The sequence below is a fragment of the Lichenostomus cassidix genome, chromosome 13, assembly GCF_008360975.1.
Source record: "Lichenostomus cassidix isolate B80296 chromosome 13, HeHo_3.0, whole genome shotgun sequence".
Taxonomy (NCBI): domain Eukaryota; kingdom Metazoa; phylum Chordata; class Aves; order Passeriformes; family Meliphagidae; genus Lichenostomus; species Lichenostomus cassidix.
Window position 1 is genome coordinate 17,754,275 of NC_139494.1, and position 27,957 is coordinate 17,782,231.

Genomic DNA, 27,957 nt, shown 5'->3' on the forward strand with positions numbered 1-27,957 from the left:
TGTGACAGCAGGGTATGGACAGGGCCAGGGGACAGGCACAGCCACGAGGAATGGACATCTCAGGGGTGAAATGCTTCACACAGCAGAGGTCCCCTCCATGAGCTGGTGCTTGGGGTGGTGGTGAGACAGAGGGCTGGGATGTGTTTAGCTCCTGCTTCCCTGGTTACCTGCCTTGGTTACCTGCCCTGGTTACCTGCCTTGCCTTCTCCTGCTGTTGCTTAGCCCAGTGCAGGTTAGCTGTCTGGCTGAGGGCCACAGGAGGAATTTGGCATCCAGCACCAGCTCCAAAACCACTGGAAAGGTGTGTTGATTGTTGGAGATGTCCTCTGCTCACTTGCTGATCCTGATCAGGACCTGCAGGGATGTCCACGGCTCTTGTCCTCCTAATGCTGGGGCTTGGCTGGGAAGCAGCTTGTCCTCTTTGCCTCTTCCTCTCGTGGAAAGTTTATCTTTGCCCCCTTTGCTTCCTGTGCTGCACTTCATTTACCTTGTCCCCTCTCTCTTGGCAGGCCTGGTGTCATCACCATGCAGGCACTTTCGGAGGAGGACCGGCGGCTGTGGATGGAGGCGATGGACGGCCGGGAACCGGTGAGCAGGAATTGCCCAAAAAGCAGAGAGAATTGTGGTGAGATCTCAGCAGCCCAGGGCAGGTTGCGCGCCCTGAGCTGGGAGCTGTATCCGTGGGGCAGCTCCTGCCTCCTGCCAAGAGAATCCTTTAATCCCTCGGTTAAATATTTGAGGTAATACTGTATCTCCTGTGCTTGGATCGCTTGGAGGTGCGGTGGAGAGGAGGAGGGTAGGCTTGGCCAGCACAAACATGCTGCTCCGCCGTGCTGAAAGGAAAACATGGCAAAAAGAGCAGTGGAAGAAAATACGCTGTAGGTTTCCAGGGCTTTTGGAGTCCTGTGACTCCTTGGCAGCTCTTTCTGGGTCTGGTAGAGAATTGCACGTTTCGTGTGAGCAGAGGAGTGTGGCCCCCTGTTCCCCATGTTTGCTCCTGCTGTGCCAAAGGCTTCCTCACCTCTGGAAGGGATTCTGGAGGTTTGCAGGAAACTCGTTGTTGTTCGTTTTTATTTTGGAATGCGTTTGCAAACCTTACTGCCAGCTTGAAGAGCCTTGGCTGGTTCTGAGTGGGTCCCTCGGGGTGCTGAGGTCACAGTGTGGTGACTTTCCTGTGGCACTCACAGCACTGCCGAGCAGCCAAGACCAGTTTGTGACCTCCATGTCTGCACATGGCCAGCAGAATTTTGGGATATGAATAGAAGCCATGTGGAGAGGCAGAGCAGCCCTGGCTGTCCTGTGACACCCGTGTGGTTTTGGAATGGGTGTCTGTGCTCTGGGCTCTGGCAGTCAGAGCAGAGTCCATGCAGGGCACAGGGTGTCCCATCCCAGCACAGCACAGCACAGCCTGCTCCTGCTTTGAGCAGATCCTCCCCAAATCCACAGAAAGGTCCTTGTTTGTCAGGAGAAGTGTTCATTGGAGCCAGGTGAGGTGTGGACCCACGAGGCTGTTCTGTGAGCGCTGGAAAGCACATGGTGAACTCGGTCAGATGCTTGCCTTTGGAATGTGCAGTTCGGAGATCGGGAGGAGCTGCCCTGCATTTCAGGGAAAGGATTGCAGGGTGGATTACAGCCAGGTCCCAGCCTGGAATCCTAGATCCATCAGGTAATTCAGGTAGGACAGGAGCTCAGGAGGTTTCTGGTTGCTCGGGGTGTTACTGGTTGGGAGTTGAGAGCATCTGAGGGAGGAGAGGGCACAGCCTGCCTGGGCTCCAGCCCAGCTGCTTCCCTGGCCTCCTGACCCCAAGGCTGAACCTCCTGCTTTCAACTTACACCTGCCCAGAGAAGCTGGGCAGAGAAGCACAGAGAAGTGGAAGATGTCCTTGCTTGTGGCAGGGGGTGGGACTGGATGAGCTTCCAACCTAAACCATCCCATGATTCCCTAGTTCTGCAACATCCTTTGCTCCCTTTTTGTATCACTTGAAAAGGGGCCCTTGTTGGGGAGAACCAACACATCTGCCCTTGGCTCTTGACCCCTGGGGCAGCTGTAGTGGGAGAACCCTGTCCAGCTCCAGGTGCCAGCTGTCTTGATCCTCCTAAACAAACCCCTGCCTTGATTCTGGTGACACCTGGAGACGGGATAACATTTTCCATTTCTCCAGAACCAAAATGTGCATTGTTGCTCCTGATCTGAGTGGAGTTTTGTGCTCCTGCAGCCTGCTCACCTGCTTGCCACTGCACACTTGTGCTGGGAGCTGCTGTGGGATGGCAAACGCAGTGAGCTGCGATGGGAGCTGCAGGGATGTGAGCACTCCTGGTGATGTTGACCTGCTGATGTTGCCAGGGTGCAGCACAACAGCACAGCCAGTCTGCAGAGCTGCAGACAGAGATTTTGGGTGCTTGCAAAGGACTGAGCATGTGAAAGGTGCTGTGGAGCAACCAGGACAGGACTGGATTATCCTGTTCCCAAATCTGGGTCAATGAGAGCTCCTTCAAAACCACACAGGTCTTGGTGCCACCTGTACACTGCTGTTGTCCCCTATCGTGCCCATCAGCTGAGGTGAGGGCAGCTGGCTCCTCCAGCACATCAGGGTTGTGGCTGTGCATTAATGCAATACCTTGTGGCACTTAATTGCTAATGGCTCACACTGCCCTTCAGGTGTGCAGTGAGGGTGATGGGAATGCAGCCTGCATGGAAATGGATCCAAGAGGCACTTTGCTGCTGAAGGTGCTGTGTGTTGACAGATGAGGCAGCTCCTTATCCTCAGTTATCCTCCATCCATCAGAAATGGAGCTGTGGGCTGTTCTGTTTGGGTTCTTATCTTGCAACACCAGGGTGCAGCGTGTTACCTTCTCATTACATTCTCCACTGGGATTTCCTTGAGCAAGAGATGAGGATTTAACCTTTGCACTCCTGGAAATATCCTGTGCTTTGCCTGTATTTCTGTAACCAAAGAACCCTACTGGAAAGAATGTCTGGTTTTATTCTGATTTGACTGTGGAGTGTGGGGAAGGATTGGCACGGTGGGAACAGCAATTCCATGTGCAGATTCAGGCTGTGGAGAGATTAGTGCGGACTGGAGCTTGTTTCTTAATTATAATGAAGAAAGTAAACCCAAATGTCAAATTACATCTTAGTGAGATTTAAACATAGAATGTGGCTGCTTTAGCCAAGACATTTGTCACAACTTGAGAAGATTTACGCTGTGTCTCACAGTCAGAGCAGCTCCAGACAGCTCTCATCACGCCGTTAACTCTTACCACTTGTAATTCATTTGGATAAAGCCCCCGTGTTGACTTTGGGTTTTCTTCCATGTTACAGAGGCTGGAAACAGGAGAAACTGCTAACTCTGACGGAGCAGTGGTGTTTGGTTTTGTTAAGATACTCAGGATCAGTTTCTTTTGGATTTTCTCCTCTGCTGGTGCAGTTTGCAAATGTATATGGTGGAAGCCAGAGTGGTTCTGAAGCTTGCTTGGAACCTGAATCAGGAATAAAAGCTGTGTTGGCTGATGGGTTTAGCAGAGGCACAAATTAGGCTGTGCCTTGTGGCAAAGAACAAGGTAAGCATTTAGGTGAGATTGTGGTGAGTGAATGTGGAGGAGGAGGAGGAGGAGGCTCAGGGACCTTGTGGCTCTGCACAGCTCCTGACTGAGGGTGCAGCCAGGAGATATCAGGCTCTGATCCCAGGGAACAGGGACAGGAGGAGAGGGAACAGCCTCAGGCTGGGCCAGGGGAGGCTCAGCTTGGCCAGCAGCAGGAATTTCCCCATGGAAAGGGTGCTCAGGCCTTGGCAGGAGCTGCCCAGGGAGGTTTGCAGTCCCCATGCCTGGACATGTCCAAGGAATTCCTGGAGGTGGCACTGAGTGCTCTGGGCTGGGGACAAGGTGGGGATCAGGCACAGGCTGGACTCGAAGGTCTGTCTGGAAGGTCTTGTCCCACCTCAGAGGTGCAGGATGTGGTGGCAGCCCTGCTCCCCACTAGATGGCAGCTGAGACCTGTCACTCACCTGTGTCCTCGGGGTGGCACAGCACCCCACACCCCGGGCTCGGCAGGGTCCCTGCGGCTGCCCCACCCCTGCTCTGGGGCTCTGGGGGAGCCGTGTGACCCCCAAACCTGCACCCACTGCTGGTGCTGCTCAGAGTGGGGACAGCACTTGCTTCCCAGCTGTGTCCCCAAACCCAGCACACCCCAAATCAGAGCCACTTCCCTCCTCTGTTCCTCTGTCCCCCTCTCCTGCGGTGTGTACCCTCAGGGTCCCCATGCTGGGTACCACAGCCCTCCAGCTGTTCCAGCTGTGCTCCAAGGCTGCCAGCTGTGGGTGGGATGGTGCCTCTGGATCTCCCTGTGCCATGGTCCTGTCCCAGCCCTGCTCCTGCTGGGACAGCTGCTCAGTGGTCCTGCAGCTCCTTCAGCCCTGCTGCTCCGGAGGTGTCACTGGTGTTGGTGTGACAACACCAGGGCCAGCAGAGCCCAGCCCCACATTCCTGCCCAGCACACTGCGCTCCTCCTCGGAGATTGCTTCTGGGAATTCTTTCTGAAATTGTTTTTCATTTTCCTTGTCTAATTATACAAAATGGTGAGAGATTTATTTCCCAGTGGAAGCGTTGTCTTTTGAACTCACTCCAGCGCTTTCAACCTCGGCATTCCTGTTATTTTGGCTCATTCAGAAAATAAATTCACTTGAAGGACTTCAGTCCCAGTGTGGCTGCAGGGAGATGGACAGACACCCACTGCACCCCTTCCAACCCCCTCAGACTGGGACTCACTGGAGCTGCAGATCTGCTTCATCATTTGAATTCACTCCATCTCAGTTGTCAGAGATGGTAGAAAAATCCTCACCCAGAGCATCTTTGAGTGCAGACAGTGTCTGTGGCCTGAGTTCTCTGCCTGGTGAGCTCGTGGGCGAGTGCTGGAGTGATCACTGTGTTCTCTGCTCTGCTCTCCCCAGGGTCTGCTCCGTGTCTGTCTCTTCGGTGTCTTTCCTCACAGCCTTTTTCATGCTGAGCTTTGATTGTGCTCTCAGTCCCACAGACGTGTTTTTGTCAGCTTTCTGGAAAAGATGTTTTTTTGTGTATTCTGTCTTGCAGGTTTTCGTGGCCTTCATCCTGCCTGGGTTTGTTTGCTTATAGCAGATTTTTTTGTTGTTCTCTATGACCTGAGTCATTCCTGTCGTTTCTTCTCCATCTCCCTGTCTCTCTCTTTAGTGAACAGAACATTTTTTCCCCACTCTGCCCACTCTTAATGTCTAAATTTCTATTGTTTGCTGCTTCTCTTTGCCACTAATCTGTTCTCCAACCCAGACAACCCAGTGAACTTTCCCTGAACTGGAGCTCAGTCTCTCCATGCTCTGGGAGCATCCATGCCACCTCCCAGTGTGGGGAGCTGTGGTGATGGAGAGAGTCCCACTGGGTCCCAGCCTGGCCCAGGGGAGCTCCTGCTTGGCTTTTTGTGCCTCCCACAGTTCAAGATTATTGCCCCAAAAAATTCTTTGTCCTCTTTGGGGACAAGGTGGTAGCAGAGGATCCTCAGAGAATCATTCCATGTCATGTTCCGTGGTAGTTCTCATATCACGTGCTCTTCCCACTGCTCCCTGCTCCTCCCTCCTCTGTTTGGTAACCCATTTAAGCCTGTAATAGCAGGAACTTTACAGGAGTTTGTAAGCTTTTATTTTGCTTCTAAAGCACTTAAGCCAGTGAGGTCTTAAGCCTTGACTTCAGGCTTTTATTTCTGGTTCCAGCAACTGCTGCTCCAGTGGCTGACGGCTCTCCCAGCTGCAGTCACTGTGGCTGCTGAGGTTAAGAAGCTGGTTGACAGAAAAATGCTTAAAGAAGCATTATAGATAATTTTTAAAAGAGAAAAGAGCCCTCTGGATTGCTTTTACACACCTAAAATGCTGTCCCACCCAGTTTTGGCAAGTTTGTGACCTCTTGTTCCAGCTGTGCTGTTGGGGACGTCCAGGAGCAGAGCAGTGGCTCCTGTCTCTGGTGTGAATGCCTCATTGTCTCTGTCATGCATTCCTTGCTCTTCCTCGGGGCCTGTGCTGCAGGAATTGGCTACAACAGCTTGGCTTTGCCTGGACACTGGGGTGGCTGGTCCCAGGACACCAGCTGGGCTTTGCTCTCCCTTTGGGACATGTTGCACAGTGGGGAGCTGGTGGCAGCCACTGCCCTGCTCCTGTGCTGTGTCACTGCTGATAACCCCGAGGGGAGCTCAGGGGGTGTGAGTGTGAGTCCTGACCCACAGCACGTGGCACAGCACATGTCCCCTGTGTGGGACACCCCAGCTCTGCTCCTGGGGTTTGGGTTCAGGCTGGAGGTGGTGCTGAGAGCTGGGCTGGCTCTGCAGAGCGCCTGGGGAGCAGGGATGATCGAGGCTGGATTGCAGCACAGATGTGGAACAGGATGGAGCAGCTGCGTGTGGCAACTTGTCAGTGAGCCTGGGCCTGGAGAGGTGAGCCAGCCCCAGGGGAGGGTGCAGGGTGCTTTCACCAGTGATTGCACTGCTTGCCTTGGTGGGAACTTGCTGTCCACCCCCCAGCCTCTGCAGGGAGGCACAGAGCCTCAGACAGCTCTTCCTGCTCTTCATCACCTCTGCTCCGAGTTATTTGATCAGGCAATTCAACAAACATGTAGAAATTCAGGGAATAGCTCCGTGTTGGGAGAACAAATTTCCCTGCCAATTTAAATAGACTATTAGAGTATTGTTTCCTACTTTAAATTAAAAATTAAAGTAAATGGTTCACGCTACAATGACTCGCAAAACCAGCCTCTTCCATTATTTCCTCCTTTATTGGATGTTACATTTGGTTTTAAGCAGTGATTTACTGTCCTGCTGCAGCCCCACCACCATCCCTCACCCAGGGGTTTTCCTTCTCCCAGCTGCAGCCCCAGAAGGAGGTCTTTGGACACTGTTGTTTGAATAGTTTTATTTCTGTATTCACCCTTGGTTTGTCATTCCTGGCAGATCCCTGTTGGGCTCTGGCAGGATCAGGATTGGGCTCTCTTGTTTTAATGATTTTATTTCTGTATTCACCCTCAGATTGTCATTCCTGTGTGGAGCTGGGCTCTATCAGGATCAGGATCAGGATGAGGATTGGGATCAGGAGCAGGCAGGCTGCAGGCTCAGGCCATGGCAAGGTGCAGGTGGATGTGTCCTACTCTGTCTCTCAACCAGTGTTTGTTGGATGCTGGGAATGGTGCTGCTGGGTGCTGGCAGCTCCTGGAGTGGGGTGCAGGCAGGGCTGAGGGTTTCCAGGGAGGTTAGGAGTGCTGTGGAATTTCAGGTCCTGTCTGGAAAGGGACAAACATGCTGCTGGACTTCTGGAGAGTCCCTCTCCAGAACCTTTGAATCTCCATCAGACTGGCTCCCAGCTCCAGGGAAGAGCCTTGTGCTGCATCCCAGGACTGGTCTGGGAAACCTCTGCAGCCACCCTGGGCTTGCAGAAGTGCCTTTGGGACAGGAGGGATGGGATTGTGTCTCCTTCCTGCTGCCTTCCCCAGAGCCTCAGGTTCTGTGCTGCCCTACACAATATTTGCACAGTATTTTTGCCCCACACCTGGCCCCAGGTGTGTAAATGGGGATGAAAGTGGTGTCACCCCAGGGATGTCACTGAAACCAGCAGGCAGTGGTGGCTGAGCCAGTCCTGGCACTAAGTGCTGTTCAGAACACCCGGGCAGCTCAAACCTCTCTCACGGAGGAGGAGCGCCAGGCATGGCTGTGTTACAGTTATTTTAAAAATAAAGATGACACTGTCATTTAAAATTAGGCTGGTTTTGATGTGCTGAGAGCCCGTGTTCGTCAGCAGACGTTGGGAGGAGGAAGGGCGTGTGTGCTGCCTGGGGCTGGCCGGGCTCCAGGCAGAGCTGCCGCGGGAGGATGTGCAAGTTGTTGCTCAAGCATCCTAGAAAACTTGGGGGAAGCTGAGACCAGGAGAAGTTTTCACTTTTAATCAGTTCTTTGGGTGATCCCAACGTGTCTGCTTCGCTGGACTCGCTTAAAAACGCCGCTCTGGGAGACTTGAAGTGCTTTAGTTATTCCAAAAATGTATTTTGTTGCGGCAGTTGACCTTTAGCTGTGTTATTCCGAGGCTGCCGCTATCCGCCACGCTCTGCTCCCCTCCATCCCACACAACCCCCAGAGTGGCTGCTGCTGGATTCCCTTTCCAGAGTGAGCCATGGGAAGCTGACAGTTTGACCCAGGTAGTTTTTTCCCTTGGTCTGACCCAGGTGATTGTTTCCTTGGGTGACAAACAGGGTTATATAACTGCGCTGAGCTAAGCAGCCCAGCTGGCTGGCAGGGAGCCCGGCCAGCCTCGGCTCCAGAGGCCCTTGGGAATGCCTGCACTTGTAATAAAATGTGGGCTTGTTTTTAATTAGAACCATCCTTTAGTTCAGCTCTGAGAGAGAGAAGAGCAAGACCCATGTAGAGGATTGGAGCCCCCAGATGCTTCATTTTGGATAGATTTGTTTTTTTTCCCCTGTCTTTTAATCAGGCCCAGGGTAGAAGTTTGAAGCTGAAATTTATTTTGGAAGGAAGGAGGAGGGGAGAGAAAGGGGGACACGAGGTGGGAGATGACTCTGGCTGTGATGAACAGTAGGTTGGGAGGAAAGGAAGGAAGGAAGGAAGGAAGGAGCTGCCAGGGTCCCTGGCCACCCTCTTCCAAGTGAACAGCTTCGTCTGCATGACATAAACCAGCATTTCACAGTGGGTTTCTGCTGCCCTGCCAAGTTCTCCACTTGGGAAGTAAGGCATATTTTTCCCTCCCCTCCTGCTGCAGAGAGGTTTGCAGGGGTGTGGGCTGGGAGAGATCATAGTCCTATCTATATCCTTCTGGCTCTCAGAGCAAGGAAGGTTATTTCTAACCACAACACAGTGTAGTCTAGCTCTGAAAAATCCTGCTTGTAGTACGAAAACCTGGCTCTCGGACAAAAATAGAACAGGGTTGATAAGGCAGAGCCAGAAACAAGGGCTGATTTCATCAAGGTTGCCAGGTGTCCTGCTTTTAGCAAGGAAATAGGCTTTTTGTACATGAGCTTTGCTGGGATCCTGCTCCAGGGCTGTGTCCCAAAGGAGCTCAGAGGGCTGCTCCAGAGGGTGCACATAACTGTGCCCTCTCACTCTTCTCTTCTTCCTTCTTTCCACTTTTCCTCTGTCCCCTTCCCTGTTGCTGTGAGGACAGAGTTCAGGGTGTCCCTCCTATGCCATCTCTGAGAGATCCCTGGCTGTTGGAGCTCCAGCCCTGCTCTGGGCATCCCTGTGCCCATGGAGGACCCTGCAGAACACCATCAGGACTGTGGTGACCATCGGGTACATCCCTCGTGTCCAAGTGAGGAAAACATTGAGAGAAAAGATTTGTTCCTTGTGTTGCAGGGCAGTGAGGTGTGAAGGGCTGTGAGGGATTCCCAGCTCTCCTGCTGCTGGCAGGGTCTCTGTGGGCTCTGGGGTGCTGCAGACACCCAGCAGCAGCTGAGGCAGCCTGAGTGGTTGGACTCCAGCTGGAACGCTGGTCTGCAGCCCATTTTCCCTTAAAAAAGGGTTGCAAAACGCCCATGTGGAATGTCTGTGCTCCTCCTGCCCATGTGTTCCCAGACTGTCCCACTATGGCTGGGGAGCCACTTGGGCTACCAGTTCTGAGGGAATATCATATCTATTTATACCCTTTGGGCCTGTGCATCTTTTGAGCTGAAAGTTAAAAGACTCGTTCCTGGCTGTTTTGAGGATTTCTGAATATGAATCACGAGGAAATTGCATAACACTGCAGCATTTCCTCCCATTGCTCTGGACCTTGCAAACACCACTCTCCCCCAGGGAGAGCAGGGAATTCTGGCAGGATTGGCCCATTCTGACAGTCCAAATGGAAAGTCTGGCTTGAAGGGAAGGACCCAGCACCAGTGAAAGGAACGTGAGGTGGAATCTTCCACTCCGAGGCATGGAGTTGGAATCCTTCTCAGATGGAGATGTCCCTCTCTACAAACTGGGGTTTGCTGCCCTCTGGGTCTCCAAGGCTTTCCTTAAACCTTTTTCCCTCTGAGCAGCTGGACAATCCTGTCCTCTAGGTTTTAGCCATTGGGCAGAATTTCATGCCGATGTCGGATTTTGAAGGATTTTGGAAACTGTGCTAAACCCTCCAAGGGATGCAGCTTAGGTTGGGCCATTTTGGATTTTAAGCTTTAAAGGAAAACCTGCTTTTTGTCTGAAACGTGTGTTCAGAGAAAGTTTGTGACACATGAACAAGTGCCATAGAAAAGCACAGTCCATGTCTTGTGGAGGTTAATGAACACCATGGGCAATAGTGCGACCCCTGAAATGAGGAAATAAAAATGAAATTACTCAACATCTTTTTGTAGTTCCCCTACCAACCCCCAGCTACTTCCTTTTTCCTTTTCCCTCCATCCAGTGTCATCCTAAACCACTCACATGCCCATTTGCTCTTTGCACATTGTGTGTGCAGTTTATTTAGGATCAGGCTGGAAAACTGATGGCTTGAATTCTTCTTGATTTATCTGTGCACAAGCAGAAAGTGGCATAAAATGATGAATAGTGTCTGTAGGACTGTTTTAGGCTCTGCATGGTGGCTGTTGGTGGCTGTAGGAGTATTTTAAGCTCCAGATGGTGTCTTTGAGAGGATTTCTGGTTAGGAAGATCCACAGGTGATGTTTGCATGATCCCCAGCTGGGGTGTCAGGGTGACACTTGGCTGTGCTCTGGGGGGTGTCAGTGACCCCCTGCTCATCCCTCTGCTGTCCCAGGGCTCCAGGGGAGCAGGGATTTGCCTCCTGGGCTCTGTGTTCCTCTACCACACCCTCGAACATCACAGACCTCTTAATCATCCCTATGAAACCATTTCCTCTGCAAAACACAGCATATGTTTGGTGAAATGTCTCACCAAAGGAAATAACTGGTTCTTTGATGAATTATCTTAAATATCAAGATCATAATTGAGCATAGTGCAAGTGTCAAAGTAGTCATGAGTTGTAACTGCTCTTATAAAATTTATCTTTCTGGATTACTTACAGATGCATCTTGGAATTTTTCAATAATAGCTCGTAAAGGCCTTCTTTAAGCTTCCAAACAGCAATTATCCTGCAGGAATGAGGCAGCACTAGCTTCTGCTAAAAAAAAAGATACAATCTGGTTTTGTTTGGGATATTTGACCATCTACAGTAGGAATTTACAGAACTAAATAAAAGACATCAAAGTCTGTAAATTTTGTACTATGTTAATATATATTTTTTCTGTACACATCACTTCTGCAACTGCCTGGTAAGGATATTTTGGCTCTGGAGATAGAATCAAGTGGGAATAATTAGTGAGAGCGAGATGTTGAAGCATGGCAGTGCTGCAGGGCAGGGATTTGTCTCCACGTTAGTCACTATCCCAATTTGGGGAGTTTTATAACCCAGCCTGTTCCCACACGTGTCCGTGGGCCACAGGCCCTTCACCTCCCAGCAATGTTTCTTCTCTCACATTTCCCACCCTTTGTCAGTGACTAATACTGGAAAGTGAAAGAAGCTTTTTATTTCATGAGAATCTTTCTGGGTTTAGAGCTGTTTTCTCCAGAGCGTGTTAACAACAGGAAAAACAGCGTGTGGGCATAAAAATACACTCATTTAATGGTGTTTTATTGTCTGGCTTGGTGCTGGGCGCTGTGTGTGTCTGCAGAGCTCCTGCCCAGGCCCTGGCCTCAGAGCTCCCTGAGCTGTGTGTTGGATGCTGTCACCCTGGAGGTGACACTGCTGTCCCTTGGTGACACCTGGCACAGGTGTCAGAGCTCTGTCCCTCAGCTGTGTCTGTGGCACAGCCAGCCTGGGCAGGGCAGTGGTGCAGAGATGTGAGAGGGTGAGGATGGGGGGAAATCAAATCCAGCACTTGGCAGTGGTGTGGAAGAGGAGTCAGAAGAGCTTTTCCAAGGCCAGCTCTCTCCTTTCCCAGCCCATCTCTGCCAGGATAGAGGTGCCACAGCCCCAGGCTCAGTGCTGTGTGTGGTGTAGGGAATAGCAAGAACCTCTTTAAAATTCTGCAGCCCTTCAGAGGGGGAGGCTGCTCCATGAACTGACTCACTTGTATGTGAGGCTGAATCTTCAGATGCATCCTTCTGCTTTAAGCCCTGCTTGTTATCAGAGCTGTTTTGGAAAGGGTGGAATGTTGACATCCCTAGAGCCAGGCTGGGCAGCAGTGACCTTTGCCAAGCCAGGAGCACGAGGGGTTTGCCAGCAGAGCAGGGGTGACCCTTGGGTCACTGGAGGAGCCTCACTTTTGGACCTCTTACACAGCAGCCCTTTCCTCAAGCTTGGAAACTTTCTCTTATCCTGAAAAATCTCTCTCCAAAAGATTTGAGGCAGTAGAGGAAAAATACTTCTTGCTAAAGGAAGGGTTATTACAGACTTGGGGCTTGGTTAAACCCCTGCTGCTGTAGAGTGGTGTTAGTGGATTAGCAGAGACAATGAATGAAAGGCTTGTCCTCGATAAGATGGGTGTAGGGTGACAGTGTCTGTGTTTTATGGCTGCTGTTGACCTCTGCGTGAAACTTCCTTCTCATGGGGTGCACACTTTGCACTTAATGGCAAAAGCATATTGTGTTTCCTTGTGTGCCCTTTTCCCTTGTTTGAGAGCAGTCTGGTGATTAACAGCCTCTGCTGTTTCATGGATCCAAACCAGAGAGCAAATGTGCAGGCAGAGGATCTCCCTGGAGCTGCTGTGCACCAGAGTCAGCATGCTTTGGGTTGGAGGAACCTTAAAAATCCTCTCATTCCACCCCTGCCATGGACAGGGACATCTCCCACTATCCCAGGCTGCTCCAAGCCAGATCCTTCCCTGCATTTAGTGTTAGCTGTGTGTGTGGGGTGAGCCAGGGCATGAAATCTGTGAGTGATCCCAAGGAAGAGCCATGCTGGAGACTGGAGTAACTCATGGTACTCCAAGCCTTTGAGTAACAGACTGAGTCCCTGGTCCCTTCAGTGAGGGACTGAATTTGGAGAGAAAAGCTTCCTTAGGGAAGGCTGGCTCCATGGCAGGGCTGCAGGGCAGCACTGCTCTCGGGGAGCCCACGGGTGTTTGCCTTCCCTCTTCCCACTTATTTTGTTTTCCTGATAGGAACACTGTTCCTAGAGGAAAACTCACTTGCTGAGTGCAGCTGGTTTTGCTGCTGAATCATCCCCCGCTTGCCAGATGTGGCTGATGGATTTGCTCCCACAAACTATCATCTCTGCTTGGTCTTGTGTTGCATAGCCAGGTGTCCTGGGAGAGGGAAGGTGCTCCTTGGGAAGCATTGCTGAGGGATCAGTCCCTGCCCAGACCCCAGTTTTGAGCTGCTCCACTCGATCTGTGCTTCCCCAAGGGTGTCCTGGGTGGTGGAGCTGATCCAAGGTGTCCTGCTGTGCTCCGGCTGCTGCCCAAACAGGAGAGCTCAGGAATGGCCTGTGTTTGGGTGACCTCCAGGGAAAGAATCTGTTTATGTGCCCTGCTGGTCCATGCCCTGTGGCACACAGCCTCCTGGGGTGTTTTGGGCTCTGGGTGTTGTTGGGGCACCTCGGGTGAGCAGCACAGTGAGCTCTGCTGTGCTGGCAGTGTCCAGCCCTGGCTGCTGCTGCCTCTGATCTGCTGAGGACATCCCACCTTCCCAGCTCATCCTGCTGCTGGAGCTGCTGGGGACATCCCACAGACTCTCCATGCTCCCTGCTAATGTCAGGGGTTGGGATCCTGCGAGGGAGAGCCCTGCCTGCAGCCCAGAGCTCTGCTGTGGTGTTGCTGCCTGAGTGTTGCTATCAACATGGCCTTTGGAAGGTTGCCTTGCCCGCTGGCTATTTCGGGAGGCAGCATGTGATGCAGGCAGCTCCCTGCCCCCTTTGCAGAGGGGCTGCCAGCCTGTTTGCTCCCAGCCTGTTGTCCTGGTCAGTGGGTGATGCCCACTCGATGATGCTGGAGCACTGGGATGTGTCTGTGTGTTCCTCGTGGGACTCTGAGCACTGAAGGATTATTTTAAACCATTTTACTCTGTTGAGCTGGAGAAATACAACCTGTCTGAGGGCTGAGTGTCTTACAGCGGCTGTGGGCATTATCCTGGGCTTTTAAACTGCCCTTACATCATGATTAAAACCTTCTGCCAGTGTTTTTCCTTTTTATTGTATCCACTGCAACATCCCTTTCATCTCCAGCAGCCAAGTGGTGATTGGGGTGGGAGGAGGAGCAGCAGTATCTGAAGGCTGGAGAGGCTTGGGCTGGAGTCACAGTGGCTCTGCTGTGAGCAATGCTGGATGCATTCATTGCCTCATCCTGCTGCACTTCTCTCTAAATTAATGACATTTCTTTTCCTCTCCTGTCTTTGCCTGACTCGTTTGCTCAGGCTGGACCTGAGGAGGATGTTCTCTGCTCTGTGATGAGTGGCACCAACCAGAGGTTACTGTAATGCCCATGAGGGAATATGTAATGCCTGCTTTGCCCTGAGTTTATATCCTTCACGTGTGTCATTCAGGGGAGGAATCATAGAATCATGGCATAGTTTGGAAGAGACCTTTAAAGGTCTAATCACACCTAAATTTTGTTTAGAAACCCCTGTAATTTCTGGCTTTACCTGGTCCATCCCACTTGCATTCTTTCATTTCAAGAGCTGTCCTAGTCAGTATTTTGACACAGCTCCAGAGCTGGAGCAGCCCAGTGTTTGGGTGCAGGAGGTCATGGTGTGTTTGGGGACCTTAGGGAGGTCCTGGCAGCAGATGCCACTGGGGTGACACCAGCTGTGCCAGCAGTCCCAGCCCAGCTGGAGTCAAGGTCTTCATAAGACTTTCTCCTTGTGTCTTCCAGGTGTACAACTCGAACAAGGACAACCAGAGCGAAGGCAGTGAGTATTTCTTCTCAAACCTGACCCTGAGAGGTGGCTGAGCTGTGGGAGGGTCAGCAGGTGACACTGGGCAGTGTCACCGGGGCTGGGGGGTGACAGGGCTCAGTGTGGGGACCCCAGGGTGGCCTCAGGAGAGCTGAGTGTGGCACCCAGCAGGGACCAGGGGCAGAAAGCTGCTGGTGAGACCTGGGGCCATGGAGAGCAGAGCCAGGCAGCTCCCCCAACTCAGGGTGTGTCCCCTCCTGCCCCACACCGTGTCCCCACCCCAGTGGCACTGCAGGGGTCTGGTGGCCTCCAGACTTGCTCCTGAAGCTCAGGGTTCAGGTGGCACCTGGGATCAACCAGCTCTGCTTTCTGAGCCAGAATGTGCAGGCTGAATGTGTCTTTCCAAAGGGGAGTTGGAGCAGAAATGCAGGAGTAAGGAGGTTCCACCTTGTCAGGATTGTCAATAAGAGCCCTTAAAAATAAAAAAAAAAAGCTGTTTTTATTGTAGTTCAGGCAATCAAAGCCTTGAGTCAAGAAAGCACTTGTTTTTCTTCCTAGAGGAGCAGTTGCATGTGGTCCTGCCTCTTATGCCCTGTGTTTAAAAACCCTTAATTGAGCCATTTCCCAGTAGGTTGGATTTGCCATAATTGCAATGCTCCAGCCCCTTATCCCTTCCCTCCTTCTCTCAAAGCCTCTGGTCAGGCAGGGCCCAGCCTGGGCTGACAGTCAGTACTTGGTTCATTTTGGTGTTGCCTCAGACACATTTTCATCTGGAGCCAAAGCGTTTAGCTCTCAGTAATTGGTATAATTTGCAGCTAATGTTCCTCACACCCATTTCAGCCCTTGCACAAAGCAGCCTTTTCCCCTTCTCTGCTCTCTCCTCTGTGGTTTCTCCTTCCCTTTGGTCCTCCCTGGCATCAGCTGCACATCCATCTTTTCCTGAGTTTATTCCTCCTGGCTCTGTGCCTCCCAGGGGATCCTGGCAGAGCTCTGGGAAGGGCAGCATGGCCAATGCCCCTGGGGTAGGAGCTCTGCTAGAACAGCTCCTCTTGTCTCTGTTTTCCAGAGGGGCAAAAGGAGTTTTTTTGGAGCAGAGACAGGAGTGGCTCAGCTCTGTCCTGCCCAGCTGTGAGCTGTCACCTCTCCATGTTCCCTGCACACAGTGAATTCTGTACCTGCTGCTTTGGCTCAACAGACCATTTTGATGGTCTGTCTTAAAAATGAGAATGGTCCTCCTTGTCTGCTCCTTGTGGGTCCTTCCTGGCTCTGGGAGCAGGCTGGGACCCCTGAAGGTGCTTCTGAACCCTCTGCTTGGGCTGGGCTGCCCCTGCTGTGCTCAGAGCTCTGACTGCTCCAGGCTCATTAAATCCCTGGTTTACAGCTCTGCCTGCCTCACCAGCCACTCCAAAATTGATTCAGCAATTGGCTTTCTGCCAGCAGCCCTTGATACAGGAGCTTCCTATAAGGGTTTAAAATGAGTGATGATTGAGTGGATCCGGATGCAATTCCTGACCCTGGGATCCTCTATACCTCTGCTTCCTGCCTGCACTTGTGGGAGGCTGGAAGTGCCTCGCAGAGCTGTGGTGGCACTTTTGGGACACTAATTTTGCAGAGCTTTTGGGTTTTCAGTCCTGCTGTGAGGCCAGATGGCTGTGGGCCTGTGGGTGATTTATCTTGATCTGCTGCAGAGGGGGAGGAAGCCGAGCAGAGGGGCTGAGTGGTGTCACTGAGCCGTGAGAGCCAGGGGAATTGAGATGCTCTACTTTGCTAACCAGAAGGACTTGCCCTGCTCTGTGGAAACAAATCCTCCAGGCCATTTGTGCTTATTGCATGGAGCAGCACAGAATTTCTCCTTTCCCTTCCCTCCCCACCATTTCCCTCTCCGTTTTCCTCACCCACTTGGTTCCCCCTCAGTTCAGGAACCCATCAAAAGTTGTCTTTATTTTCACAAGCTCTTTACAGACCTTGAGCCTCTTGGCTGCCCAGTCTGCTGTGCCCTTGGCTGGGTGACCTGGCCCTCCCCAGCAATCTCAGTCATGGAATCACAGAATATTTTGGTTGGAAGGACTTTAAAGTTCCTCTCTTTCCCTCTCTGCCATGTCAGCAACACCTTCCACCATTCCAGGTTGCTCCAAGCCCTGTCCAACCTGGCCTTGGACACTGCCAGGGATCCAGGGGCAGCCAGAACTTCTCTGTGTCAGGGCTCCCTACCCTCACTGTAAAAATCTTCTTCCATTTATCAAACCTAAGTTCACCCTCAATCTTCCTTTACCAATCTTGGCAGCTCACTGGTAGGTAGAGCCCTGAAAACTCATTTCAGGTAAGACTTGAAAGCCCATTCCTCTGGTCTCTGCTTCATGATTTCCCCCCTCCTCTGTGGCTGTTTTTTCCAAAATGTCTTTGAAAGAATTCAACCCAGTGATGGTTGCATGGCACAGAAAGGTGTGGTGGGGAGGCAGAGGAGCTGCTGTGCCCTTGCACTGCCCTGACACACAGCTGGAGTCAGCCAGGCTGGCAGAGCTGATTGAGCCCTCCTGCCCCTTCCCCATGCTCTGATATGTCACATCAGCGTAAAGGAAAGGAATTAATGGATTAAATAGAAATAATCTGCCAGGCAAAAATAGAACGGGATGAGATCAATTCAGTAGCACTTGGAGTGTGATGCTGCTTGAAGGTCAGATGAGTGTGGGGTGTGTGTGGGCAGCAGCTGCTGTACAGGTGATGTGTGTCACCTTTGCTGATGTCAGGTGTTTCTGGGGTGGATTACAGCCTGGGCAGTGCATCTGTTTGGGCATTGGAATGCTGCTGCTGGAGGAAGAGCCTGTGACATGTGTGGTGACATGGAGCTGAGCCTCACACGCTTCCCTGAGGAAGGAGAGCCTCAAGGGAGGCTCTTTCCCTTGTCCTCAGGCAGGCAGGGACAGTTTGGGTTGGGAGTTAGAGGAGATTTCTTACCTGAAAGGGCTGTCCAGCTGCCCAGGGCAGGGCTGGGGTCCCCATCCCTGGAGGGGTTTTACAGATGTGGCTCTTGGGGACATGGGTTAGTGGTGGTCTTGGCAGTGCTGGGGGGGTTGGTTGGATTTGATGACCTTAGGGGGCTTTTCAAACCCAGATAATTCCATGGCTCTGTGATCTGGACAGCAGTAGATGCAGATCTGCCTTTGATCCAGAGCATTGCTGAACCAAAGCATTTGGTAAATGACTGAGATAAAGAGCAGATGCTCTGAGAGAGGCAAAATCAAGCTTTTACGATGCTCATTAAAAGTTAAATTTAAGGATGAATAAAGGCACTTCGGATATTTAATCAGATATTATTTCTGGATGTAACTACTGCACATAAATCCCCAACCTTTCCTGATCCAGAGCTTGACAATGAGTGGAAGAGCTTATTCATCTGCTTAGGGGGATTATGCCAGGTCACTTCACCCAGAGGCACTGCTGGGTTTCCTCCTCCTGCTGTTGCTGCAGGGAGCTGGGATCCCAGCCCTGCCTGGCTGTGGGGTGCTGGGCTCTGCAGGGTTATGGAATCATGGAATCTTGGAATGGGTTGGGCTTGAAAGGACCTTAAAGATCATCCAGTTCCACCTGCTGTGGGCAGGAACATCTTCTACTATCCCAGGTTGCTCCAAGCCTGGTCCAGCCTGGCCTTGGAGGTCCAAACACACAAGGGACTGAAGGAAAACTGCAGGTCTGTGGAATGGGTTGGCACTTGCAGCGCATGGCAGAGAGCCTGAAGCAGTGATCCAAACTGACAGCACCACCCAGGGATACCCACAGGGTCACACCAGTGCCAAGCTGGGGCTGAGCAGACCTGCTGAACGGGGTTTGCTGGGGCAAGAGAGTTTCTACACCACAGTTTTGATCTTCTCAGGTACCTTGTGTTTATCAGTGGTCTGGGAATGGCAGCTGTGCCCTGCTGATGGATGACAATTTGGGTTCATGCTGCATCCGTGCTGGGAGCCCTGTGGGTGCCCAGCAAAGAGCCCTGCAGCTTCAGGATTATCCTCACGTCCCATGGCACAGGCATCCTGCAGCTCGTGTGTTTGTGTTGGCTCAGCACTCCAGCCTGCTTGCCCAGAAAAACAGAATAGAGCTGTTTTCCTTTGCACTGTTTTGGGTCCTCGTGCCATTCATCAGACAAAACCCACCCCCAGCACAGGACTCCAAACAAGGGATTAGGAAGGGGCTGCTGGGTGAGCTGGCAGCTGCCCCTGGATGGTGTGGGAATGAGGGATGTGAGCAGGGGGAATGCCAAGGAGGGGAGCTGCACGTGCCTCCCTGCCAGGGCACTGCCAGCCTGGGCTCTGCTCCCTCCCTGCCCTGCTCTCTGCACAACCAGTTGTGTCTCTCACATCTCTGGAGCCCGGGGTGGCTTTGCCCACCCTTCTGTGGGGTTCAGGAGGAGCCTGGTGCTCGCTGTGAGGCTCTGCCCTGCCAGCTGCTCACCACTGCTCTCTTCCCTCCCCCTGCAGCTGCCCAGCTGGACAGCATCGGCTTCAGCATCATCAAGAAGTGCATCCACGCTGTGGAAACAAGAGGTAGGACAGCTCTTGGGCTGGGCTTGCTCTGGGGCAGCTGTTGGCAGTGGAGCAGTTGCTTTGCTGCCCTTTCCATGGGCAGAGTGATTCATGAACCCTCAGAGCCATATCAGATGGACCTGTGACGTGCTCAGGCCAGTGCTGCTGCTGAGACACGTTTGCCCCATGGCTGAGCCAGCAGGGACTCAAACATGGGCCAGAGCTAAGATAACTGGGTGTGCAAAAGGGGGGACAGGACCAAAGTGGGGTTCACTTCAGCATCCTGCCTGAAGGAATGCTGCCAAGCATGTGCTTTCATACAGAATTCCTTCCCTAAAACCTCTTGTGAATCTCCTTGTATACAGGTGAGGTTCTCCCAGCCCCACAGGGGAAAGTGAAGTGCAGAAGGCTCAGGCCTGAACCTGAAGAACTTGACACAGTAGAATTTTCCCAAATTGTCCTTGTTAAGTGCAGAGCCCGCTTGGGGCCACCATGGTTGTAGGAAGGAGAAAAAGTGTCCTTAGATCCTTACTCCTGAGCTAGCTGGGGTTAACACTTCTAATGGATATGTGAAAACCTTCATATCAACCCCAAATTTTCCCATCTTCCATAGCTTTGTGTTGAATTGGTGAGAAGGTTTCATTGGCTTTGCTCTTCGAGAAGCCAAAGAAATGAAAGAAATATCAGCAGCTCTTGTGACCTTCTCCTAATAAGCTCCTTTTTCCCCAGGGATCAATGAGCAGGGGCTCTACAGGATCGTCGGGGTAAACTCCAGAGTTCAGAAGCTGCTGAGTATATTAATGGGTAAGTGTCTGGAATTTTGTTAAAGGCAAGTAGATTGTGCTGCTTTGAAGTGTTGCCAAGCAGGAGCAGAGGCTCCTGGGGTCCCTAATGGTGGTGGCTGTGCCCGTAGGACCATGTGCTGGTCGAGGCTGGGAGGTCCTGGGCACAGCGAGCAGCCTGAAGGTAGGACTGATGTAGGATTTGCTTCAGCAGGTCCTGGTGCCATCACTGGTGTCCTGCTCACACACACTCTGAGTTCTGGCAGCCTTCCCAAATGCAAACCAAAATCTTCAAAGAAATAGCTGAAAGCTTTGGCTTTTCATCTCCTACCTGCCCCCTTGTTCCCTGCACCCTTTGAAATGATTTTCTCCTGGATGTTGCATGCTGCCTGTGGCTGTTCTTGCTTTCCCCACGGACTTTCTTGTGCCTGTTTGTCACAGTCTTGCCCACAGTTTTCCAGCATGTTTCCCTCGTGACTGAGGCATTGGATCCTGCAGTTCTGGATGCTCCACAGAGACTGCTGGGTCTTGGCACAGCAGAGCTTGGCTCTGGCTGTGTGGGACAGAACCATTTCAGCCCTGACCTCCCAGGCAGCATTTCCATCCCACAGCTGCAGCCCTGGACCAGTCTGTCCATCTGTCCAGACATGCCTCAGACACACAGTGGAAGAGAGACCAGAGCTGGGTTGGAGCAGGGCAGCTGCCCTTGGCCAGTCCTGTCTGATGCTGCTCAGACTTGGCAAAACCACAGATGAAAACACTGATACCTGTAGGAATGGAACAAATTCTTACTAATTTGTTGGTGCCCTATTGAATGTGTTTGTTACTCCTTGGGGGAAATGAGTGGCATTTCTGGTCATCTTTTTTCCCTTCACTTATATTTCCCTTGCCACATGACTTCCTATTCTTTGCCCTCACAAAAGTCCAGTGCTCCTTCCTTTCTCTGCATATTTCTCCTTGCAGAAAGTTTTTGTTTGTTATGTTTCACTTCCAACATCTTTTCCTTCCCCATTTCCAATCCCCCCTTCTTTTCCCACCATGAAGGAGTTCACTGAGCAAAGCCCATGGTGGCTGTTAGAGCTGTCAGTTTTAACCTATGGAAAATTGTAGTGCTGGTGACTGGAGCAGAAGGGCACAGCTCTAAATCGGGGTGCAGGGGACATCTTTGCTCTGGCATTTGGAAAGTTCGCTGCAGTCACGAGAGCTGGTGACTGATGCTGTTATTAGAGAAGGCTGGCACAGCTGGGGGACACGTGAAGGTGTCCTGTGGCCCCAGGGCTGCGGGGAGGCAGGGCTGTGCTGTGACACACACGGTGGGCACAGGGAGAGCAGCGATGGAGAGCACTGCTGGGGAGAACAGGCTGGGGTTGGTGCCCAGGGCAGGTCCTGGCAGGTCCACAGGCAGGTGCTCTGGTGATGCTCGTCACCTCATCCCACAGGTGGCAGGGCCATGGACTTTGTTCTCCTGTCACCAAGGTGTCAGTTCTGGTGTCAGTCCCAGGGCTGTGACAGATGGCACAACTCGCCTGGGTGAGGAGCTCTGCAGAGCTGGGAGGGATTCAGTTTTGGACACCATCCAGCATCCATTATCTCCTCAGCCACTGAAGCCACTCAGCTGTCGCCCTCGTGCTCGTAAGGCGGTGATGAATGGCTGGTGCTGCTCCTTTGTCCCTGCGTGTCCCCGTTGGGTGTTGGTGCTGGAAGCCCCTTTGGAGTCAGGGCTGGAAGTGAGACCCCTTTGGGAATCCCACATCACTGGGATGCTTTGCAAACCCGTGACTCCATAATTGGTTCAAACTGTGGGGGATTAAACCTTCCCCAAGCCGGGTGTTTGGGCTGTGTGTGAAGTCAGTGTCACATGGAAACGTGTCCCTTGTCAAACCCCATCTGTTCTCGCTGCCCTCGGGGCTCCTCGTCAATGGAGGAGCCAAGTTGTGCTTACACTGTCAGGTTTCCCTTATATTTAGAAATGAATGTGGGCAGTGGTACTGCTTCACATACAGTTTAAATGGCAAAAAGATCGAGTTTCCCTGAGCTGGTGTCAGTGACGCTGCCGGGAAGGGCTTTGGCACGAGGTGTCCCTGCAGGTCAGCGTGGTGACCACAGGGCTCTGGCTCTCGTGGCAGCAGCTGGGTCAGGGCAGCCCCAGCCCCTGGGTTGGGTTTCTGGGCACATCCTGGTGGGGTCTGGGCTGGGGTGAAGCAGGGTGGGGTTGCTCTCAGGGCTGGTGGGGAGCAGATCATCTCCCCAGCGTTCTCTGGCACCATGTGCCATCAAAATGAGGACAAAACCCAACTTCATCAATGGGAGCTCCCATGAAAGGGTTTATTGTTGCACTCTGGGGGCCCCAGCAGGTCTGAGCTGTGCAGAAAGTGAGTTACAGCATCTGATCTGCTCTTTCTGCTTTGCCACGTGGCCCAGAAGGGCTGGGAGTGGAGCTCCTTGGAGGCCCTCACTGCAGGGATAGATCATCCCTGAGGCTGTTCTGGAAGTCTCTCAGTGATAATCTAGGTGGTTCCCCAGGCTGTTCCCCTCACCCTGCAGAGGTTTGTGAGACATCAGGTCAGTGACTGGCAGCAAGGAGAGCTCCAGTTGGAGCTGCCTGGGCTGTGGGTGCTTTTGCAGCCCTGATTCCTGCTGGCCCCAGTGGCTGTGGCAGTGTGTCCTGGGGGAGGCAGGGCTGGGGTGGCACTGCCTGGGCACACAGATGCTGCAGCTGCAGCCCACAGTGACAGCCTTCTGCAGACTCATCAATGTGAAGGTCAAGGGGAGCTGATTAACTGCTCTGAGCCTTTTCATGGGACCGACTGTGGAATTTCACCTCGTGTTCCATGATCCTGCCTAGAAACCACTGGGTGAGCTTTTGCAAAGTCACACAGTCTGGAGCTGTTTGTTCTACTTCAGTTAAAAAGTTTTGGTTTTTTTTTAATGGAACTTCTTGGGGGGTTTTGTTGTTGGTTTTTACTACGCCAAGCTTATCTTGACTCCATTAAATTCTCTCCTTGTCAAGGCAGTGCTTTAGGAAGTTTCCTGGGCGTTGACTCAGGAGGATGGAGGTCATTTGTGTGATTGCTGAGACACACATGATCTTTGTGTGAATATACATTTCTCATGTGTTTACATTTCCAAGTGCTCCTCTTGATGTTTTTTTAATTAAAATAAACCCTTTGCCCCGAGGGAACGCTGAATTCTATTCAGGGCATTCTTTTAAGTAGGTTAAAAATTGCCCAGTTCTTATGTTGGGCTTTAAAATTCAAAAGTGCATTATTTGTGTCTGTGAAAAGGCAAAGAGCCCCTGAGCTGAGCCCGTGGGAGCAGATGGTGAGAGCAGCTGTGGCTGTGCCACCCTGGGCCTTGGGGACAGTGACAGCCCTGCTGTCCCTGGGGACACTTGGCACTGGTGGGACCTGCAGCCAGGGACCCCACAGGGGCTTCCCTGAGATTCTGGTGGCAGCAGAATCCTGGCTGAGTTTCCAGGATGGAGTTAGCAAAGAGCACTGGTGGAGCAGCATCCAGGCAGGAGAGATCAGCACACGGGGCACACCCATGCCCTGCATTTCCATGGCCTTGGCTAGGTGTTCCTGACCTTGGCTTGGTGCTCCTGGCCTTGGCTCAGAGCTGTCACCATCTGGGACTCAGTGCTGTACCCAAGCCCACTTCCCCCTGGCCTGCTGGTGGCTGTGCAGGTGACCCTGCAGGTGACAGTGGCTGTAATTGCCAAGAGCTGGGCAGGGAGGGGCTGCAGGATGGTGGTGCTGGGCATTGTGGGGAAGAGGTCCCTGTTTGCTGGGTCCTTGCTGTGTCTGTGCCTGGCTGTCCCTGCTGTCACTGCTGTGCCCTGTGCCCTGGCACACTGCAAGCCACACTGCCCCTGTCCTTGCTTGGGGTGGAGGATTTCTTTCTTTCTCTTGTCCCATGCCCATCCTGGGTGATGAACCAACACCCCTGCAGATGTGTCTGTGGCCACTGAGCTGGGAATAGCAAATAAAATGGGATATGATGGTCTCCCCACATAGCTGAGCTGGCATGAGCTGGAATTGTCTTCAGTTTCCTTCAGTTATTGCTTTTTTGTCTTTTTCCATAGATCCCAAAACAGCCACAGAGACAGACACAGAGATCTGTGCAGAGTGGGAGATCAAGACCATTACTAGTGCACTGAAAACTTACCTGAGGTAAGGAGAAAAGCCTCACCTGGCTTCAGGAGGGGTTTGGTGGGGATGTGGAACATTACTGCCTGTTATTGCAGACCCTTAACAATAGCACTTTGACAGAAACACAGCAGAAACTGCTCTTAGGGAATTTATTCTGGCTTTTCCCTGACTTTCCAGCGTGTTTGAATAGGATCTGGGGAACACACCCAGCTCTGACAGATGCATATATTATACAAACAGGATTTTAAAAGCTCATTCTTGCATCCCCTGCCTTGATTTCAGCTTTTCCCTGAGCTTTTCCCAGTGGACTTCCACCTTCTGAGCACATGGCAGAAGGGCAGGGCTGTAGAGCTTTTCCAGACCCTGTGCTGAGCTTTATGGTAGTTGTGATTTCTGTGTGTCAGGTGATCCAGTATCATCCTGGGGATCTTCCCAACAGGATTGGGTGTTGGCAGCCAGCAGCAGCTCATTATCCACAACGTGCCTCTACCTGTTGTGACCACAGCTCCTTGCTCCCAGTGACTGTTGTGTGCTGGGTTGTGTTGGAGAGAGAGAGCCTAAATCCAATTAGGGTGATAAGTGTAATTAGCTTGGTGGATCTCAGCCTAGAAAATCACAGAATTTTGCATGATTGGCAACCTTTGCTCTGGAGTTTGAACTTGTTGGCAAAGCAAAGAGGAATGTGGGCAGAGCCAATGTGTCCCTCTGAAGGGATGCAGCACAGGGAGGGGACAATGGGAATGGGGATTGGGAAAGTTTTACAAGTAGGTTTGTTTATCTTTTAAATTTATTGTCAAACTTACTTGGAAATCATGGGCTCAGTAATGCACTGAAGCTGTGTTACTGAAGGAATGCTAAAATTAAAGATTAATTTAGTGAGGAATAAATCAAAGGTCCTTGCATAGATCTTATTCCTTCTGATGAGGGGAATTAATTAGACTTGTTGTTGTTTAATTCTGCACTTTTCAAAATGGAGCAGAGTTTATTGTAGGGGCAGAGCTTTCTTTGTGTGGATTGTGTCCCTCAGATGTGTTTTGTGCCTCTTTCCTTTTTATCTTCCAGAATGCTCCCAGGGCCCCTCATGATGTACCAGTTTCAAAGGAGCTTCATCAAAGCAGCCAGTGAGTTTGTTGATGTTTGTGGCTCCTGAACAGGAGCCTCGTTTGCAAGAGACCTCAATCCCTCCTGCCCTGCTGCCTCCCCACCAACCTGCAGGGCTGCCAGCCTGGGAGGCAGAGCAGGCTGGGGCTGGGGAGGCTGTTGCTGGGAGGTGACCAGAGGAGAGGAAGCACAGATGGTGCTGGCAGTGCAGTGCTGGTTCCTCCTGCTGCTGTGACCATGGGAGCTGCAGTCAAACAGCACCCACAGTGGCTGAGGGGCTCACTGCTGCTCCAGATGTCTGTGCTGTCCTCCTCTCACTGCCAGGGCAAGGGGCTTTGCTGGGAGCTGGGAGCTTTCCCTTGGCAGCTATGGCAGTGGGATGTCAGTAGGGTCCATGGCCAGGGCAGTGCTGGGCTCCTCCAGCAGCTCCCAGTTAGCACCCATGGAGCACCAGATGCTCCAGCCTGGGCACACTGACCATGGCAATGTTCATATTCCCACAGCTGGAATGACACTGGGACAGCCAGCCCTGCCCTGCTCACCATGCTGTCCACGTGGATCTCCTCTCAGCTCACACCTTCAGCCCACCAAGTGTCTTCCTCTGGAAACAGCTGGCTGGGGTTGGCAGGAAGGAGCAGAGCAGAGAGAATCCACAGCATGCCTGGGTGTGGGATGGAGCAGCTCCCTGGGATGTGTGTCACAGACAGCGTTAGGCCTCTTCCCAAAACAACCCCCTAATGTGGAGATGAATCTCTATTTCCCACGCAGAGCTGGAGAATCAGGAGTCCAGGGTGTCTGAGATCCACAGCCTCGTCCATCGGCTCCCGGAGAAAAACAGGCAGATGCTGCACTTGCTCATGAACCATTTGGCAAAGTATGTTTATGACTGATGTGTTTTTCTCTCCTTTTTCCACTTCCTCTGAAAGTTAATAGTGGTGGAAAAGTTGCCTTGTGTGTGTGTGGTGTTGAGTCATATCTGGTTGGCAACTGGAAACCTGCATGTGAGTGAACTGAGGGCTGAGAGACCCAGTGGGGTGGGAAGGGGATGAGGGAGGGAGGGATGAGGGAGGAAAGCTTCCCAGCCAGCCCATGGCAGCACCAGGAACACATTTTTTCCTGGGAATCTTGTGTTGCTTTTCTGGCCTGGAATGGGTTTGGCTGTCCAGGAGGCAGAGCAGAGGTGAGGCTCCTCATGTGATTTCAGAGCAAATCTGCCATTAAAGGACTAAAAGTGATTTCTTTGCTCAACAAACGACTGCTCTGGGGTGTATTTTCTGCCTTTATGCACCCTGATGAATCAATATTTTTGTGTTACCTTGGAACTTTGTGAAGGCGAAGGAATGGGATAATTTTTTTCTTTCAGTGCTAGAGCTGACCTGTAATTTCCCATCTTCTTCCTGCTCCTGCAGGTTCCCATGGAAACCTTTGATTAGTGTTTTAGAAGTGAAAGCATCATCAGGTGTTTGTTTGGTGCAGCCTCAAGGCTGCAGGGTTGGATCTGCCCTTGCTGTTCTCACCACTGCAGCAGGGATGAGGCAGGACTGGGAAACCTGGGGAATGACTTAATCAGGATAACTGCTTAGGAGAAGATTTGGAAGAACCCAAGTTATCTGTTTAAAAGGAAAAATAACAAATGACACTTGAAATAGGCTTAAGTACAACTCCAGATGCTTTCTTGTGGCCTGGATTTGTGTCTGCTCCATGGGGTCCCTGGCAAGGCTGTTAAAAAGCAAATTTCTGGTTTAGGTGTTGGTTTCAAACCTGCATTCACAGCCTGGAGCCAAGGCCTGGTGGTTCCAGGTGCTCCCATCTGCCAGATGGGATTGGTCAGAGAAGCTGTGGCTGTCCCTGGATCCCTGGCAGTGTCCAAGGCCAGGTTGGATGGGGCTTGGAGCAGCCTGGGACAGTGGAAGGTGTCCCTGGCCATGGCAGGGGTGGCACTGGATGAGCTTGAAGGTCTCTTCCAGCTCAAAACATTCTAGGATTCTGTGATTTTATATGTGCAGGGAATCTGTAATTGCTGAAGCGTTTTCCTTCTAAAGGAAAAGCCTGGTGATGGCATAGAGACATGGAGTGAGGAGGCAGCTTTGCAGTGGGGTTTGTGCTGCTTTAGTGGGGAAGGAATTCAAACCAAACAAACAGCGTGTGTGGTGCTGTGTGCTATTTTAGGAAGAGAAACAGCTCATGGTGTTATTTAATAGGAAAAAAATTATCTCAGAGAAAGGCAGGAAGCTGAGGAGTGAGAGGCTGCTGAGCTCTGCAGCCCTGGTGCCATTCCTGGGGACCCTGGGCTGTGGTGACAGGGACAGCCAGCCCTGGCATGGGTCACAGCATCCCTGGGGTTGGTCCTGCAGCCCCTGAGCCAGGAGCACCAGGGGACAGCCAGGGCCAGGGCTTGTGTCCATAACTCTTCTAATGAGCTGGTTGAGGCTGCAGTGTCATCCAGCCAGATTAAAGACAAGAATGGAGAGAAATCTCCCCATCTGCAGCAGATGTTTGGAGGGAGGGGTTGTGTTACAGTAGGGACAGGGCCTGGCTGTCCCCGAGGGATGCTCTGGATGGGTGGGACTGGCTGGGGTCTGGGA

The 27,957-nt window shown here is 52.0% G+C and overlaps 1 protein-coding gene across 3 annotated transcripts in view; it reads left to right on the forward strand.

Moving 5' to 3' along the window:
• ARHGAP26 (Rho GTPase activating protein 26) overlaps nt 1-27,957 on the forward strand; it is a 98,715-nt gene that overhangs the window by 32,417 nt on the left and 38,341 nt on the right. For all 3 annotated transcript variants that reach the window (XM_085074079.1, XM_085074080.1, XM_085074077.1), the window contains exons 11-17: nt 510-588; nt 14,800-14,836; nt 19,294-19,359; nt 20,068-20,142; nt 24,205-24,292; nt 25,334-25,392; nt 26,141-26,246. In XM_085074079.1, the coding sequence (XP_084930205.1) occupies nt 510-588; nt 14,800-14,836; nt 19,294-19,359; nt 20,068-20,142; nt 24,205-24,292; nt 25,334-25,392; nt 26,141-26,246 (510 nt within the window). The remainder of the gene's footprint in view (nt 1-509; nt 589-14,799; nt 14,837-19,293; nt 19,360-20,067; nt 20,143-24,204; nt 24,293-25,333; nt 25,393-26,140; nt 26,247-27,957) is intronic.